Raw genomic sequence first — 18,838 nt, 5'->3', positions numbered from 1 at the left:
CGCATTCACGGGGGGCGGGGCGCATGCACTGGGAACGCATGTGTGAATGGGTGTTCGCATTGCATTTTGGGGGTTCGGGCCTGCGTGTGTGCACTTTGGGCACTCGGCACCAAAAAGGTTAACCATCACTGCACTAGATGATATTGTGTGTGATGCTGTAGTCTGAAGTTATAGTCCTTAAAAAAACCTCAATCTTATTTTTAATTAATAATTAATGGCTATAACCCCATTCTTAATTTTGAGATCCTAAATTCCCTGGGACAAAATTCATCTCCCCTGCAGACAGTTACTTTCTCCATTTGGAGAAATGTAGGACAGAAGGAGGCATTTGCACACTTCTCCTTGCTTCTTCAGTTTGTTTTTAGATTCTGCAAACATTTCAGCTATCTGAAGAAAAGTTTAGATTGCTTCCTTCAATTCAGGATTCAATGATGTGAGAGAATGGACAGGGGAAGCTATTCTCCACAGCTTTTTTCCAATTAATCTACTCTGGCTTCTGTTACTAGCTGGCAAAATTTTCAGCTGAGATATGCTCTGGATTCAGTCCACCAGAGCTATTATAGCATTGGCTATGTTCTTTAGGGAATTGCGGTGTGGATTTCTATTGTGTTGCTATAAATATTCAGTCTTTTATATTTCGTATGTCAGTATTGTCTTTTGAAATTGCTATGCTCAGCTCTTTTGATATTTAACACCTGCTTATTCTTCTACAGGTACTGGCTATCTTATTCATACATAGATACAAACGGTTAAGAAAACATCTTATTTTATTTTTAACTTCAGTACTTTGAGTGGTCAGTTCGACAGTCATATGAGCCATCATTCAGCCTGCCTTGCAGTTGCCTTTGTGCTTCTTTCTCCATTTTGGTTTCATTTATATGACTGATATTCAGTTGGATGCTTGAGCTGAGTTAAAAGATGGGAACCAGGCTCAAATATCAGCTGCAGTTGACGAGTAAGGGATCTGTTGGTTGCCTTTTAAAGCTTTAGCTGTATAAGCTTTCTAAACTAAGATCAGTGCAGTTGTTGAAAACTATATTGTGACCACTTAAAGTACTGTTATAAATAAGAAGCCTCCCAATGGCAAATCATGTTGTGCTTCAGTTCTGCAGATGTTTCAATCACTCTGCGAAATCGAGGTGAAGATGCATTTAAACCAGAGCAATATGGTGACTGTATTACTATAAATCAGCACATAACCTCGGAAGGACATCGTAGTTATAAGCTGAAAAGCAATACAGGTTTGTTTATATTTCACTTTCAGTTTTGAAAATGTATTTTCAGAAAATACATTTTAAATACTTTAGAAAAAAAAGTTAAGTTGTACAGATAGATCTTAGTTAAAGATCATTTGTTCAGCAACCCTGGCCATTGCACCACTCGGTCATGTGATCTTAATCTAGGCACTTGGCAACTGGTTCTACCATTACAGCATCCCATAGTCATGTGATAGCCATTTGCAGCCTTCTATGCCGGTTTCCCATAAGCAAAGTCAATGGAGAAGCCAGCAGAGAAAGTTGCAAGTCGCTCCCACATTTTTTTCTCCCTAGGACCCTGCTACAGAGCATGAGATAATACCACAGCACCCATCCCCAGCATTCGTGCGGTACTCCCCTCTGTGTTCACCTACTCTCGGGCTGCTTGTGAACTGCCTTGGAGTTGCATCTTCTAGCCAGCTTTGGTTGTTGGGAGCCGGCATGAAGTTGCAATCATGTGAGGTTCTTGTTTAATGACCCACAATTTTCACTTAATAACAGCAGTGAGGATCCCCAGGATTACTGTTGCTTAGTGTTCTTTACCCCTTTCCAGTAATATGTTTCCTGTATGTTTTAAGTTCAATATATGAAGCACCCCTTCCATTCATGTTAATTAATTACATGAACGACACATTAATGTATAGCACATTAATTGCATGTTTTGTGAAAATACCATGTCTTGGATCCAAATGCTTCTGCTTATGTATACAATCCAGCGTCAGCAATCATTAACAATCGGGAGTAAGTAATCTAGTGTATTCAGACTGTAGTTTGCATAAATCATAGATATTTTGGCTGGGACTTATGGGACCTCTAGTTCAAAACATACAAATGACTTGACTTATCATCAGTCACTTAATGACCATTAGAAGTTATGACTGCCCACCCTCCCAAAAGCTACTTGCCACCCAATTTCAAAGTTACGGCCATTGCAGAGCCCCCACAGTTGTTCACCATTACAACCCACTGTAGGGATGCTACAGCAGGCCCCCCACCTGTCTCTGCACCCATCCCACCAGCTCCCTGCAGACCTTTAGCTTGCTTCTGATTCGGACACTTAACTACCCAAGAAACTTTAAAGCTGGTTAGCAGAAGCTACTGGCGTGTGGGGACCTGTTAGAGCTTGTAGGCCAAGGCCTTCCCATCCAAACACCCAGGGAGTTGCAGGACTCGGCAAATAAAGGCATGTCAGGTGTCACAGGCCACCGAAGCTAGCTGAGAAGCAGGCCAAGTCCTGTAATTCCCTGGGGGGCTGGATGGGAAGTAGATCGAGACCTACAATTTGTAAGAATCTCCCATGTCCCAGAAGCTTCTATTGCCTGACTTTAGGTTGCCTTGGGTGGCTGGATGGGAAGTAGGCCGACATGCTCCAACAGCTCCTCACTTGCTGGTAGCTTCTGCTGCTTAGCTTTAGGCTCAGGCTGGCTTAGTGGCTGGGTTGGGTGCAGGGAATCTTCAGGGGCCGGGAACCGAGCACAGGGTGCTTGGGCTGGGGAAGGCCTGGAGGCATAAGGCAGGTAGGCCTATGTCTGGGCTTGTTAAGATATTATTTTTTCCCCATCAATTTCCAATAAATTCTGCTACTAGCAATACAGGCACATTGACAAAACCGTATCTGGGAGCTTCATGACACATTTGGTTCTATTTGCCTTTTGTTTAAGTTACATAGTGAAGCTCAGACAACTTGTTCTTAAATGGGTACATTCTTAGAAAGCCTGTTTTGTTAAAAGGCTGTACAATAATACTTATAATGATACTTACAGTTATTCTTTCTTATATTTAGGAGTCTTAATTTCTTCCAAGAAAGAAGAACTTACTGCAATCCTGGATCACTTTAATATCCAGGTAACTGCAATTCCATTCTGTACTGAGCAGTGCTATATATACATTTTTACCATCCCATTGATAATCTGAATTGTGGGGTCATGCAGTATGTGGAATTTGTAATTGAATTAAACAAACAAAAATCCCCTGAGTTATCAGTTCATAAAACTAAAAAAAAACCTTAAATACTTAATATCAATACAATAAAGTGATTTACAGTTATATGTGTTCATTAGAAGTTTAAAAACAAGCTGGAACTTTGTAATTATGACAATGTAGTGTGTGTGGGAATAGATATGGAGGAGAATAGTTGAATGTCAGGTAGCTGATTATAATTTTTTACAAAATAAAATACTTCTATTTTGTTTCAGGTAGATAATCCCGTCTCTGTACTCACCCAGGAAATGAGCAAACAGTTTTTACAGTCTAAAAATGAAGGTGACAAATACAAGGTAATAAAGCCACCACGTGGTATGGTTTGCGATGTATAACAGGATGGATCAGGTTTGTACAGAAAAAAATACGAATGTTTGAAGAATGGAAACCAGCGTCTGCCATCAATTCTTAATTTTGAGTAACTTGAAGAGCATAGAGAGAAATGTCTAGAGCAGGGGTATCAAACTCAATTTCATTGAGGGCTGCATCAGGGCTGTGGTTGACCTGGAGGGCGTGGCCAACTGGCTGGGCATGACCAACTGAGGGAACATGGCCAGTTTGACGTCATTCCCCAAACTGTTGGCATGTTTCCTCTTCGCATTGGGTAGACCGGGCTGAGGTGACGTGGGCCGGCCCCCTACATTTTCCAGGATGGCCCGTGGGCCTTGTGACACCCCTAGTCTAGAGCGATATATGGACAGTTGCACAGAAGGCCCCAACTTGCATTTACAGGACAGGCTTATTAATATTGTATTTTTGTGTTGCATTTGTTGAACTGGAGTGTGGGAAAGACAGCTTTGTTCAACTATGAAAAAAATGCATTCATAACTCTTGCTTTATTAAAAGGACAGTTTTAAAAACATGGTTTTTATGTTTCTTGAGTTTTTTATGAAAGCAACTCAACTGGAGCAGATGAAAGAAGATTATTCATACATCATGGAAACTAAACAAAGAACATCTGATCAAGTTGAACAAGGAGGAGAGGTATTAGAAAACTATTTCTAATATTGTAGTTTGCAGCAAAAATACACTATTAAACATTAAATGAATTTATATCAAATAAATAAATGCATTTTTTATGTTTTAAAGTGTTAGCAAAACTGAATTAGTTAGCACGGTAGCCTTTAATTAATTGACTTACAATAGTCCCAATTCAAGATAATTCAATTATCTGTTGGACTGGTTTCTGCATGGTCTCCCTTTTCTTTCAATTTTACTTTTTGACTATTTTTTTTTTTTTTTTTGTGGTTAGTTAACCTCCAGGTTCTCATTATGTTAATATAGAATTTTAAAGGGCTTTTTAGAAACTGACTTCAAACCAGATTGAGTATAACCAAACAATTAGAGGACTAGCGACACTTGGAAGAAGTCCATCCACAGTGCATACCTTGAAAATCAGTCTCACAGTACGTATGATCAATGAGAAAAGATCCTTAAAAGTATTTAATTGGGCACATTGTAACTATTTCAATTTTTAATTTCTTGGAAAAGCTTATAATGGTTGCACTTTATCTTCAGTCTGCTGAACTTTTCAGTCAGTGGTACACATTCAGAAATTATTGTATTTCCTCTGCTATCTTTTTATATTTTCTTGCAGTTCCTTGAAGAACTTAGAAAGCAATATTTGGAGAAGGAGGAACGTTACAGAAGTATTGCTGCTTTGAGTGAAATGCAGAATGAGCTACAAGGATTGCAGTGTCAAATAGCTTGGGCGATGGTAATGGCTTATCATTTGCAATGTGATATTAATGAGTTTAATTTGATTGTAATATTTCATAAATGATTTTAATTCTGAGTTTATATTTTAGGTACGAGACACTGAAAAAGAAATAAAAGCAATCAGAGATGAGGTTACTGCCCAAGAAGCAAAAACTGATAAGTTCACTGACCGAGTGAAAGAATGGCAGGTAAGTTGCAAAACTTGTTATGAAATGGTTGGTTCAATTGAAATATTAAAATTAATTTTTAAAATATTATTATTAAAATTTGCCAAGAATTGCCTCTATATTGTCACTAATTTGTCACCTCAGAAAAACTGAAGTTTCCGGTTACGATCTAGAAGACTACAGAAAATTAAGAACAACTGACCTGTTATACATAGAATTACACAAATACTCTGACTATTGATTTATTTTGAAATCTGACTAAATAAAAACTAATTGTGGAATAATACTTCTATAAATAAAATGAGTTTTTTGCACATAGAAGATTGAATAAAATGAATATCTAGATCTTGCCTTAATTTGAGTTCCTTTATATAGAACCTGTAAAAAGATCCTCTCTTGTTACGTGAATAATAAAAGTAATGGGAAACAGGTTTCAGAGCTGGTGCATTGTAGCATTTAAACATCTAATCACCTGGCTTATTATATAATACTAACAAAACCAAATTGAGATGAATGTTTACTTCTAAATAAATGTCAAAGCTTCTTCCTTCTGGAAGCAGAGCTATATTTAAACCCTATGTACGATACTTTTGATGTAGGTACCTGAGCACAATAGGCAGAAAACACTGTTTAATTGATCAGATTAAGAACAGAAGTGTAAGTGCATAGTATATTTCAGTGATGGCAAACCTTTTTGCCATTGCGTGCCATTCCCTACCTCCACCCCCTCCTGGCTCCTAGAAAGGCTCTGGAGGCCAGGCAAGAGCAAAAAACGGGCCTTCTGGTCCTACCGGAAGTTGGCAAACGGGCCATTTCCTGCCTCCGGAGGGCTTTCTGGGGGTGGTGGGGAAGGCCGTTTTCACCCTCCCCAAGCTCCTAGAAAGGCTCGAGGCTGGGGAGAGAGAAAAATGGGCCTCCCCCCCCCCCAGGCCTTCAGGAGGCAGGAAATAGCCTGTTTCCCTACTTCCAGTGGGCCCAGAAGGCCTGAAAATCAGTTTGCCAGCATGCACATGCACGCCGGAGCTGAGCTCGCATGCCCTCCGTTATGGTGGTGGCACGCGTGCCATAGGTTCGCCATCATGGGTATATTTCATCAAATTTAGTACATTATAAATTTCAAATTTGATTGATTTCCAGAAGCACCAATGGCAGTTTATTACTTTTCTGTGTAATAAGGGTTCGAAGATGAAAATACCTATAAAGATAACTGTTTCAGCTATAATGTTCATACTCCAGTGTTCATGATAAACCTGAATGAGGTCTAAAATATATTGGAAAGCAAGGAACAATTGAAATTGCATTTTTCAAAGTATTGTCATTTTACAGCATTCCAAAGAATGTAACCATATGAACATATCTCATTACTTTCAGATGGATTTGAATCATTAACTTTTTTGTGTGATTGTTCTCAACACTTCCATGACATTTGTTTTTTAGAATAAAGTTGATGCAGCAGAAGTTAAACATAGAACTAGGCAAGACGAGGTAGAGAAGATAACTGAAGAAGCTCAAACTCTAGGACCATCATGTATTGCTTTGAAAACAGAAGTACACGCCAGAAGAAAAGGACACAATGATGCAGAGGTTAGAATTCTCCATCCACTTAAATTGCTGAGTGCTGCCTCACAGAAATGTAATCTTAGATGCTTATATTTTGTGAAATCAGTTGTGTGGATTTTGTCACTGTTGGTGTGGAAGCAAAAATGGATTAGGAAAACAAACAAATTATGGCCCAGAAGAATATGATTTCAAGAAGGGATTTGTAGGACCTTTCCTCTATCTGAATTGTGGGTCAGTATGTACTGTAATTACATTCAAGCTACTTTTAAAACAGACCCTTTTAAAAACAGACCCTGTTTTTCTTGTCCAGGCAGCACATAACAGGTCTCAAGCTGAACTGAAGCGTTTGTTAAAAGATCAGGAACAACTGCACAAAAAAATTGATGAACTAAAAAATAGGTAATAATACTTTTTTTCTAATTATGTTATCAATTAGAAAAAAATGGGCTCATTAAAAATGATGATGGTTTTCCATTGAAATGTGCAATATAGAGAAAAAGAATCAAATCTTTAATGAATATTCTGCTGGTGGGGGAATTGCATCTATTAGCAAAGTAGATATTTCTACCCTTCTCCATTTTTCATTTTACCCTTCCAAATCTCTATTCAAAAACACATTTGAGGATAGGTGAGGCAGAGAGTGATTCAAAATCTACATTTATTATCCCTCTTCCAGTAACATCTATCTATCTATCCATAAAGTTCCACGCATTTAAAGAAATGAACTGTGCCCTTTAAACATATACAACAAAAAGAGTCATAAGAGCCATTTTAGCCATTGATTGTGTCATACAGTATAAGCATTAAACCTGTATTTTTGTTAAATTACCCTGTTTTAAAATGGGAGTGTTGGAGATGGTCCTATTAATGTTGATTTTATCATAAAAGTTAGGCCACATAAAAATGCCCTATAATTACATAACTTGAAATGTTGAAATGTTTTTTTTTAAATAATGCAAAGTTATTTTACCAAGTTAGTGCTTGGATAAAATAATATGTAAATTGTGCAATGTTGCAGTGCTGAACAGATTACAGCGCCTGATAAAGTGGAAAAACAAAAAACAATAGACCGCTTGAAAGAAAAGCTGAAGACATTACAGGATCAAGATGAATCTATTGCTCAGCAGATAACACAGTTTCAACAGGCTCTACGTTCATACGATGAAGATTTTACTCGACTTAGGTAAGCTTCTTAGGTTTAACTGTGGCTTGATTGTTTATTAGATTTGGTGGGTAAAATGTTGGATCAGAAAGTGGGAGATCCATATTCTAGTCTGCTCTTACCTGTGATGGCACAGTGATTAGAACGCAGTACTGCAGGCTGACTCTGTCCACTGCCAGGAGTTCGATCATGACCAGCTCAAGATTGACTCAGTCTTCCATCCTTCCAAGGCCGGTAAAATGAAGACCCAGATTGTTGGGAAGCAATATGCTGATATCATAAACTGTGTAGAGAATGCTGTAAAGCACTTTGAAGTGATATATAAGTCTAAGTGCTACTACTATTGCTATTAGTTATGGGAAACTTAAGGTCAGTCGCTGTCTTTCAGACTACCCTATCTCATAGGGAATGTTGTGGGGAAAAATAAGGAACAATATGGAAGCCACTTTGAACTCCTGAATAAATAATAGGATATATACAGTAAATCTAGTAAAGAAATGTACAAATTAATCATAATGTCTTGTTTGACTTCTTCATTCGCCTTCACGTTTCCCCTATGGGTATAAAGGACCTGCAAGAAGTAGTCAATGTTGGTGTGAGAGGAAATATGCATATAAATTTTGTCTAGGTTAGTTCTGGGAAGTAGCATAAATCATTTTGATTCTGTACTATTTTTCTGTAAGTAAAGTCATCCACCTTTTTGAAGGAGAAGTAAGTCACGTGTTTTACAAAATCAAAAATATTTTTCCTTTTGTAAGCATGAAAGTAGAGCAGATGCATTTGTAGAACTTTGAATAATTTTTTGGAGACAGTGAACACTTCTAATTTCAAATTGCAGATCATTATTAAATGATTTAGTTGTTTGTATCCCACCTTATTTTTATAATATTTGAATAGAAAATGGGAGTATGTTTGTGGCTAAAAGAATAAATTTCATTCTACTTATAAAAATAAATTCTTAAGCTGAGTATATGTTGATAAGTACCCAGTTTTACTACACTGTTTCCTCGAAAATAAGACATCCCCTAATAATAAGCCCAATCAGGCTTTTGAGCACATGCACTAAAATAAGCCTCCCCCTGAAAATAAGCCCTCCCCGAAAATACTTAAACTCAAACCTGGAAATCAGGTAAGATGGCAAGAGGAGCCCCATCTTGCTCCACGCGCCCCAAAATAATAAGACCTTCCCCAAAATAAGGCCAAGCACTTATTTTGGGGTTCAAAAAAATATAAGACGGTCTTATTTTGGGGGAAACATGGTATGCACCATAAATTATCTCTATGTCATAGTTTTGGAATCCTGAATTAATAGTTTTGCTAAGAAAAAAATAAGCTACATATGAATTGTTTTCTCAAAGAGAAATAGGTGGATTTTTTTGTTTTTTGTTTAGACAGGAAGAAAATGAAGTGAAAAGAAAAATAGATTCTCAACAGCAACAGCTAAGACAATTAAAGGAGAGTAAAACCAATCGCATGAAAAGATTTGGATCATATATGCCAGACCTTTGTGAAGCAATTGATGCAGCTAATGCTCAAGGGCAGTTTACATACAAACCAATAGGACCGTTAGGTAATCCATTAGTGTTCTTCTTTATGTAATCAAATAATGAAAACTTTGACTCAACAGAGTAAAAGTATTGAGTTGCAGCTTTGATATTTACAAACTGAAGGATAAATGCAGCATTGCTGTTATATGTCTGTGTATAACCACATTTTTTATCTTGATATATAAGGCAAACCATCCCTCCACACCTCTTTTTCCTCTAGGAAGTATTACAGTGGCAAGGAAAAGCTTTTAGATTCCTACCTATTGTATTTTATTTTTGGTATGTTGAACTGAGGAGTTGTGTATTTACAAAAAAAGACTCTGAAGTAAATCACAGACAAGCAATCCATACACAGTTTGAATTATAAAAGCTTTATTCAGCAGCTCTTCTTTAGTCAGAAAACAGCAATCCTATCATGTACAACTGAAGGAACTTATTTTGACAATATGTACTGAGGTTTAATTCTTACATTTAGGTGCTTTTATTCATCTGAAAGATCCTGAACTTACCGTGGCTGTTGAAGCATGCTTAAAAAACCTGCTACTTGCATTTTGTTGTGACAATCATAAAGATGAAAGAGTATTACAGGCATTGATGTCCAAATACTGTCAAGCTGGTTTTCGACCTACGATTATTGTTATTCGTTTTCAGAACAGTGTTTATGATGTAAAGTCAAGGTAAGTTTATCTGAGTCTTTTCTTTTAAAAATCTAATTTCTAAATCAGCCTTTGTTAAAATCAGTTCCTTTATTCCCCACTTGTCTGATGTAGTTTGAACGATGTTGTAATTAAAGCTCAATCATAATTTATATACTAGAAAACAAACTCAGTGAGAGATATTTTAAAATAACTTTGCATATAATTAGTTTCTAAGTAACTTCTGAGATTGGCATCAATAAATAATGAGATTTCCTTTTGTCAACTTTAGTTCATTATAGTGGTTCACAATGGCGTTTTGATAACAATTCTTGACACGTTATATGTGAACACTGTTCTCCCGTTTATGAGGCCTTTTAATCGAATGCATAATTTATATCCAATATATGCTCTTTTATGTGCAGACTTGTAAAATCTTCCATTAATTAAAAGGAGGAAACAAGTATCCTCTGAAAATTTGTTCTCAAGGTTTGGGGAATTCTCTAAAAATGTATGAGTTGGTATGCAGTAGTCTTTTTTCCAGCAATGTATTTAATTGCTGTTTTATGTTCTACACCAGAATTATCCTTTCATTTCTAAATCAATCCTCCTCCAATCTGCTATTTGCCACTCTGAATTACTTTCTTTTTTTTTCCAATTAAAATTCAAAAACTATATCCCAATTGTAGCAGTCAGAACAGTGAAAAATTCTGAATGATGTTGATCATATGACAAACCCTGTAAAGCTCCATGTTTCTTTTTCAGGATAGAAATGTTTTTTTTAAAATGTTTCCTGTTTCTATGTCTATTGCCAGAAATTTATGTTTGTGCACCAGACTCACTGGTTATAAAGATTAATCCTTAGTATCATATGTTGTCACAACAATATATCTTACTGTTTTAACTTCTCGTAGGGCTGTTTTTCACCCTAACTACCCAACAGTTTTGACGGCATTGGACATTGACCATACAGTAGTAGCCAATTGCTTAATTGACATGAGGAGCATAGAGACTGTCCTGTTGATTAAAGTAAGAATTTACTCTCATACTTGCAATGCATACAGAATGTTAGCATGATATTTTTGTGAGAATTTAGGATTAGACAGACTATTCATTAAATATATGCTGTTTGTGTTTTGTTTCAAATCATGTTCAGTTGTTTATCAAGTTGTTTTGCTATTATGTAAGAGAATAAATATTGGAGTTTAAAGGAAATGACAGGGCGTAAAGGAAAGGCTTGCTGGTTTCATCAATGGTGACAAGAGAGAAATTAAAATCAAATTTGATTTAAGGCAAATTATCTGCTGGCTGTCACATAAAGGGGGCGGTGATGTACCCATAATCTTGAGAGAATGGATTCTTGCTTGAAATAATTTATGCATAAGGATAAATCCAATAGAATACAGTATTGGAATAAGCTTATTGGTATTCAGCTGGATATTTTAAATTGTAGTGATAACCACATTAAGAAAAGTTTTCAGACCCTTCTGTTTTAAATCTTCCTGAGTTGTCAATATTGCAGGTTTACTTGTAAATTGTTGATGTGTTTTATTTTTTTCTTAGAGTAATTACGAAGCTCGAAGAGTTATGCAGCACAACAAGCCTCCTAAAAATTGTAAGGAAGCTTTTACTGCTGATGGTGATCAGGTGTTTGAGGAAAGATACTACTCTTCTGAAAATAAAGGGCCTAGGTTTCTCAGCAGAGATGTAGAAGCAGACATAAGGTTAGAATAACCGATGACAGTTCATCAATACTTAAATTGTGTCTGTAGATAATCTATTATGGCAAACTAATTAATAGAAAACATGTTTGTTTATATGTACCGTGTTTCCCTGAAAACAAGCCCTGGTCTTATTTTCTTTTGGGCCCCAAAATAAGCACTAGGGCTTATTTTCAGGGCAACACGATTTCAGGGTGATCAGCCCGACTGGGCACCCACCCTCCAGCACACACACAAGAGCCGGCAAGTGTACGGGGACTGACAGTATCTGGCAGCAGCTGCAGCCCACTACTCCCTTAGTACACTCTGTGCTGCGTAGAGCAGAAGATACCGATTGGAAGGCAAGCCATCCCCATGCGCTGTGCAGGCTTCAGGGAAGCCAAGAGTTGCGAAGGTGAGCCTCCTACGGCCAGTCGCAGCTCAGCTTTCCCACAGTTTGTGTGTCCGAATCACCTGCCTCCACCCTGTGTCTCTGCTTCTGCTGGTGGTTTCACTATGCAAAGCGGCCACCCATTGCTCCAGGCCACTGCCGCTTGGCTTTTGTGCAGCATGTCCGGATCACCTGCTTCCCCCCTGTGCCTCTCTCTGCTGCTTGCACAGGTACTAACTCCCCTGTGCTGTGCTGGCTGCAGCTGCTGCCGGACACCGTTGGCCCACATGCGCTCATTGCCTCCTATGCTGACCACGCCCACCCTTTTCAGTAGGGCTTACTTTTGAAGGACGTCTTATAGGCATATGCATAAAAGAGCAGATTGGGGCTTATTTTTGGGGTAGGTCGTATTTTCGCGGAAACACGGTACATATATAAAAATAAAGATATAAAACTTTATGAACTTTAAAGTGTTTGTATTGCTTGCAAGTCTTTCTCTTCTATCAAGTCCAATCGACTGCTCCCTGCTTCTGCTGAACCAGTCCTAATTCTTAATTTTCTGTGGTGTCCAGTATACATAAAATGATTTTTATTTTATTAATCTCAATTTAAGAGCACAGTTACTTAAATCCGTGTTCAACTGTTTAAAAAAAAAAAGGGGATACTTTGAGCTGATCATTCCAGTATTCATTTAAGCAATTTATGTCAGATTCTTCAGGTTCTTGTAAAAATAGGTTTCTAGCTAAGGAGTTGTTGCAATTAATTCTTTATGTCTTTAAGTAATTTGGAGAGAGACATTGAAAACCGGAAAACTCATCTCTTGGCAACACAGCAACGAATACGTTCTACTGAAGTTGACATTAAACAGAACAAATTTCATCTGGCTGATCATCATCAACACAAAAAAGAATTGCAGGTAAGAAGAACATAGTGCGCAACCTCTATTGGAAAGTTACTCTCCTCCTGGTATCTATTACAGTAGGTTGAGCAGAATTCCTGGGTCAGCTGATACAGGTCGGTCTTGTGACCCCCCAGATTTGCTATCCTGGAATAACTTCAACATTCATTTGAGGTTACCTAGACAAGTACCTCTCACAATGTCATGTTTTTCAAGAGCTCCCCCCTCCCCCTCCCAATCTCTCTGGCTGAAAACCCAACAGAAGCTGCTCCAGCACTTGACACAGGTTGACTAGTTAGTAATCTTTGTTGTACAATATATCAGGATGAAGCCAGTTCTAATAGTTGATGCTATCTGTGGTGTGATGGTTAAGATGTATTAGGAAAGAGAGATCCGGGTTATAACCCATCCTCTGCCACAGAAACTCACAGGGTTTTTCTAGGCCGATCATTCCTTCTCAACCCAATCTACCTCACAGGATTATGAATTTGAAGAAAAATAAGGTGCTCTGTGTGTCACCTGGAGTTTCTGAATGAAAGATGGGATATGAATCTATTATAGAAGAGTGCTTTTCTTTTTTATACTCCTTGTAATGTTTAGCCACCCTTTTCATGGCTTAGCTTGTATCTCGATTTTTAACATTTATTTTCATTTCTGTTACAGATAACAATGAGAAAAACAAAATTAGAAATTACAGACCTTGAAAATGTAGAAGAATCAGTGGTGATCTCTACATTAGTAAGAACTGAACACTTCCTATCTTTATATTATTTGGTACACCGTGGTGTAACTACTAAGACTGACAGTAATTCCCACAGTGAAGGATTTTATTACTTCTAAGAAATTGGTTTTATTTTCATTACCTCTTCCTCAGTTACTAGAAGAAGAAATAAGTGAATGTCTGCAGAAATTATGAATCTTTAGAACTTGGAATAAAACTATTGTGATGTTACAGGTAGTCCTCATTTGGTGACTGCAATGGGGACCAGCAACTTGGTTGTTAAAGGAAGTGGTCACTAAGTGGAAAATCATGTGACTGTAATTATGAAATTACAGAGTACAATATGTGTTAATTGATTGTAATGGTGAACACATGACTGAGAAATTCTACAAAAGTCATACATGTGGCCATTGGTTGAAAAGGTTACATTTTTGCCAGCTTTGTAACTACAAATACAGATAATCCTCGACTTAACAACAGTTCATTTAGTGACCATTCCAAGTTACAACGGCACTGTAAAAAGGGACTTATGACCATTTTTTACACTTAGGACCGTTGCAGCATTCCCTCAGTCACGTGATCAAAGTTTAGATGCTTGGCAATTGCCGTGTCCCCGGGGTCATGTGATCACCTTTTTACAAGCTTCTGACAAGCAAACTATAGAGAAACCAGATTTACTTAACAACCGTGTTACTAACTTAGGAACTGCAGTGATTCCTTTAACAAGTGTGGCAAGAAAGGTCATAAAATGGGACTAAATTCACTTAACAAATGTTTCACTTAGCAACAGAAAATTTGGGCTCATCTGTGATCATAAGTCAAGGACTACCTGTAGTTGCTGTCTGAGGCAGTCTCTAAGCAAGGATTACTGTAGTGTTAACTAGTGAATAACATTTTATATTCATAGTGAGTAGCACCATGTGGTATTCTACAAAGAGCATCTCTATGTATTTGATTCTATCTTAAAAGCTACTCCGTAATAGTATATAGTACTTCACTACAAAAATAGACACGCATTTCTTGCATATGAAATATTTAGTATTTGGGGAAATAATATTAAAAATATTAGATTAGTTGTATGTTTACAGTGCTTTGGGTAAAATAATTATTACCACCACATTCTTTTGGGGAAATAACAAAACTGTAGTGGAGAATAGGTCTTGATAGACAAGGATTAAATTGATAGCAGTTGTCTCTAACACATTGGGATAAACCTGATTTTTGCCTCATAATACTTCAGGGGAAATGACCTCTGCAAAAGCTTGTGTTATAATAAAGCTAATAGTGTTAAAATCCTTACAATATGATACAGTCTGTAGTGTCCTTGTTATCCTTTGGTTGTCAGTCCGAAACTCAATTTTATGACTAGTAATTCAAATTGACTTTTTTTACATCAGGAAGAAGAAATTCATGATAACCAACAGAAAATAGAAACCGTTAAGGAACGAATACTTAAGCAGAAGGAGAAACTGGAGGAACTGAAATGCCTTTTGCAAGAAGACGAACAAAAATTTGCAGCCATTAAAGAGAAAATTAATCAAGTACAAGATGAAGCAGCTACAATCAAGGTAGTATTATTACCATTCAGTATGGTGGGCAGAATGAACAAGACTATCTAAAAAGAGTGAAACAATGAATAGCTTACATCTAATTCACATTTAAAAGATTTTAATTGTTACTGTGTTTGAGGTGCACCAGAAAATTCAAAATAGTAGATACAATGTTCTACAATTTGGCCTGAATACAAAACAGAAAGTCAACTAGTTAGCTAGTTTTAGCAATACAGAACTTCCTGGGGGGGACGGGGGGGGGGGAGAGAGAAAACCTCCTCAGTCAGTAAAAACCTTGAGTGAGCAGATTTTGGATAGGACAATCTATAGTTCTCCCTCAAAATGATTGTTCTTTAAACTAATGTAACACATTTCATATCAGACATTTTTTTTAAAAAAAGGCAAGCAGGAGAAAGATTAACTTGGGGAACCGATGGTGGCACTCTATGCTGAGTGGCTGGTAGACTAATGGGAAGATCCTGCCATTGTACCCATCTTGCCTTTGATTTTTTTTGGTTCTGTATCTAATGTTTTAATATTTTATATTTATGATTTTAATTGTAAGCTGCCCAGAGTTGCTTTGTAGTGTGAGATGGGAGGGATATTTTTCTTTTTATTTATTACACTTATTGACTATCCATCTTACCACAAGGTAACTCTGGGTGGTTTACAATATTAAAAAGATAAAATATTTCAAAACCTGTACGCCATACTAGATAATATAAAAGATAAATACTCAGCTCTAACTAAAATATAGTGAGGGAGGGAGTAGATTGAACAGAGGAGGAGGTGGGATCTATTATTAGTCTATCAACCACCTCCAATGTGAAGCCTCCCCCCCCACCCAATGTAGAGCCCCAACCCAACTGGCTTCAAGCTCTAATGGAAGGTCAGGAGAGTTGGAGCTGACCTCATTCTGGGGGACAAGATGTTCCAAAGAGCAGGAGTAACAGCAGAGAAGGCTCTTCTGCATCCTGTTCACTAGAGTATCATGACTGATCGGACCTGCAGCATGCCTCCGCTGCTGGCACAGGTGGGGCAGGTCAGTCCCATTGGGTTGGGATGGTCCTGCAAGTAGCCTGGGCCCATGCCATGAAGGCCTTTAAAAGTAATCACAAGCACCTTGAATTGTACCCAGCAGCAAATTGGTTTATGTATATGCAGTGTATATACATTTAATAAATTAATTAACCTATCTTGGTATTGATTTTCTCCTAATAGGATGGATTACATCAGGCAGAGGATGAACTGGGGAGAAGTAAAAACAATCTAAAACATTACGAAGAAAAAGAAAGGCTCCATTTAGTATCCATAAAAGCATTTAAACATAATGTAGCTACAAAAGAGAGAGAATTAGAGGTATTTACTTTCTTTAGCATGATTGCAAAATTTCTTTGCAGTACAGTTGCCTACTAAATGATGGGAATGATGGTAATATTCTCTATTGTAATATGTAACATAAAGAAAGGTAACATTCCCTATTGCATATTGTAATATATATCTTACGTATTTCTGTGGAGTTGATTTTAATTAACATAGCCTAATGGTCCTTGGTTTTTTTTAATACCTATATTTCTAGGATTTCCTCCCAAATATTTCCAATATCAAATATGGAAGGATTTCTCTAAATCTGGTCATAAAGATGGCTATTAACTATGGTGGCAGTGTGAGTAGTGGACTTCCTTATGCAGTGGATTGGCCTCTAGTGGGCCACAGTAAGAACAGGCTGCTGAACTAGATGGGACAAGAAGAGAAGAGAAGAGAGAAGAGAATAGAATAGAATTTTTTGTTGGCCAAGTATGATCGGACACACAAGGAATTTGTCTTGGTGCATACACTCTTGGTGTACACAAAAGAAAAGATACATTTGTCCAATCAATCCAATCCTGTAGGGCACTGCTTATGCTGTGTCCTTAAAAGCATGGGCAGTCTTTTCAGTGCTTTGCGCTATTTTGAATTGGGGTGTTATTTATTTGTTTATAGATAGGCTTTCCCACACCCCACAAAATTGTTTGTTAAAGAGGAAAGGACTGGTCTAACAAGTTATTTTTCATCAGGGTTTTGAAGCCAGTTTTCTGAAACAATTTTATAGTTTTTCTCTACAGCAGTTTCAGGAGCTTTCTTCCATTTGATAAGTCGTTGGTTGCCCAATATGACATCTTTTTCCCTCTTCAACAGAATTGCTATTTTGCAGGCTCTTCTGGTGGGATAACTCAAGAGGAACAATTTTAATTAAGTATAAATTACATTGAGAAAGTCAAAATAATTTTCCATGAACAATAAAACACCATTGCTAATAACAATTACTAATTTAGTTTTTCAAGCCCTAGGGGAAATCAGAGTAATTATTTCTCTAGTTATTAGGTGCAGAAATAAACAGATAGAAACTCAGTATTCAAAGGCAATTAAATATATATTACCTGACGATGGAAGCAAGCTTGCAGGGGAAAAAATGTAAATTTTTCATCAACTTCTAGCTTGCATTGTCAAATATTTAAGTATTACTTTATATGGATGTTTAGGTTGATATAGCACACAAAGTTCTGAAATGTTTCAGAGATATCGCATTGAAGCTAAATTGTATAATTTAGGACTTGTGCTGTGCTTCAGATCTGGAAGAAAATTATGCTTTGGATTATGTGGGGGTATGAACAGAGCACCTGTCTGTAAATAATTTAATAACTTGGGACAAGTGATATGAGTAGCACTTTTTTGCTTCAAATCCAAAGAATTGTATGTCTGTGGCATTGTGTTTGTGTGAGTCTGTATGGGAATACTTTGAATACTCTAAATAATTGTTTATAAAAGGTTCAATATTTTAAGTAATGTGTTAAATAAGTTACACTAAACTAGTTTAAATAATAAACTAGCAGCAGCAATTTAAAACTCTAGAGTTGTATAAAGAACCTGAAATAGGCTTTTTCAGTTTAACATGACAAAGCATCCAGCAGTCCAGCCTTTATTAGCTAGGAAATCACAAGGGATGGTGAAATTTTATTTGTATTTATGAGGAGCAGGTCAATACTTTTAATAAATATTATAATAAGTAATCTGATCTATATTTCTGTTCTATCTTTATGCTGCTGGATTCCTTCCCCTTTCTTTTTGATTTTACAGAGGGCTAATATGCAGCCCATTGCAGTTTAAATTTTATTGCATCCAACTTCTGTATATTTTCTTCCTTTGCACCTACACTTGCTCTTAATTTTTTTTAAACCTTCTCCTGTTCCCTTTATTTATACTTAGTTTCACTTCAGTTTATTATTTTTTCTACATTACTGCATTATTTTCATCCAAAAGCGTAATGAAAATTGTCTTTTGCCATATTTTAACATATTTATTAGGAAATGATTGCAAAGGCTTCAAAGATCCATCCAGAGCGAATAGAAGTAACTAGGACTTATAAAAGTCTGGATACAGAAATGAATCGTTTGAGACAAAAAATAAATTCAGAAAGAGAACGTACTGGGGATAGAGAAGAAATAATAAGGTAAGTGTGTGTGTGTGTGTGTGTGTGTGAGAGAGAGAGAGAGAGAGAGGGGTGGGGGAAGA

The 18,838-nt window shown here is 37.0% G+C and overlaps 1 protein-coding gene across 3 annotated transcripts in view; it reads left to right on the top strand.

Moving 5' to 3' along the window:
• SMC6 (structural maintenance of chromosomes 6) overlaps positions 1–18,838 on the top strand; it is a 37,755-nt gene that overhangs the window by 9,197 nt on the left and 9,720 nt on the right. For all 3 annotated transcript variants that reach the window (XM_070932995.1, XM_070932996.1, XM_070932993.1), the window contains exons 5-22: positions 1,105–1,241; positions 3,040–3,101; positions 3,452–3,532; positions 4,119–4,220; positions 4,834–4,953; positions 5,045–5,143; positions 6,560–6,706; positions 6,993–7,081; positions 7,701–7,865; positions 9,236–9,414; positions 9,867–10,068; positions 10,941–11,055; positions 11,590–11,750; positions 12,898–13,033; positions 13,679–13,753; positions 15,134–15,304; positions 16,508–16,645; positions 18,631–18,776. In XM_070932995.1, the coding sequence (XP_070789096.1) occupies positions 1,105–1,241; positions 3,040–3,101; positions 3,452–3,532; positions 4,119–4,220; positions 4,834–4,953; positions 5,045–5,143; positions 6,560–6,706; positions 6,993–7,081; positions 7,701–7,865; positions 9,236–9,414; positions 9,867–10,068; positions 10,941–11,055; positions 11,590–11,750; positions 12,898–13,033; positions 13,679–13,753; positions 15,134–15,304; positions 16,508–16,645; positions 18,631–18,776 (2,325 nt within the window). The remainder of the gene's footprint in view (positions 1–1,104; positions 1,242–3,039; positions 3,102–3,451; positions 3,533–4,118; positions 4,221–4,833; positions 4,954–5,044; positions 5,144–6,559; positions 6,707–6,992; positions 7,082–7,700; positions 7,866–9,235; positions 9,415–9,866; positions 10,069–10,940; positions 11,056–11,589; positions 11,751–12,897; positions 13,034–13,678; positions 13,754–15,133; positions 15,305–16,507; positions 16,646–18,630; positions 18,777–18,838) is intronic.

The sequence above is a fragment of the Pituophis catenifer genome, unplaced genomic scaffold (assembly GCF_029215685.1).
Source record: "Pituophis catenifer annectens isolate HBS135680 unplaced genomic scaffold, rPitCat1.0.hap2 SCAF_1, whole genome shotgun sequence".
Classification (NCBI taxonomy): Eukaryota; Metazoa; Chordata; class Lepidosauria; order Squamata; family Colubridae; genus Pituophis; species Pituophis catenifer.
The sequence above is the reverse complement of the archived record's forward strand: the minus strand, read 5'-3'. Positions and strand labels throughout refer to the sequence as shown.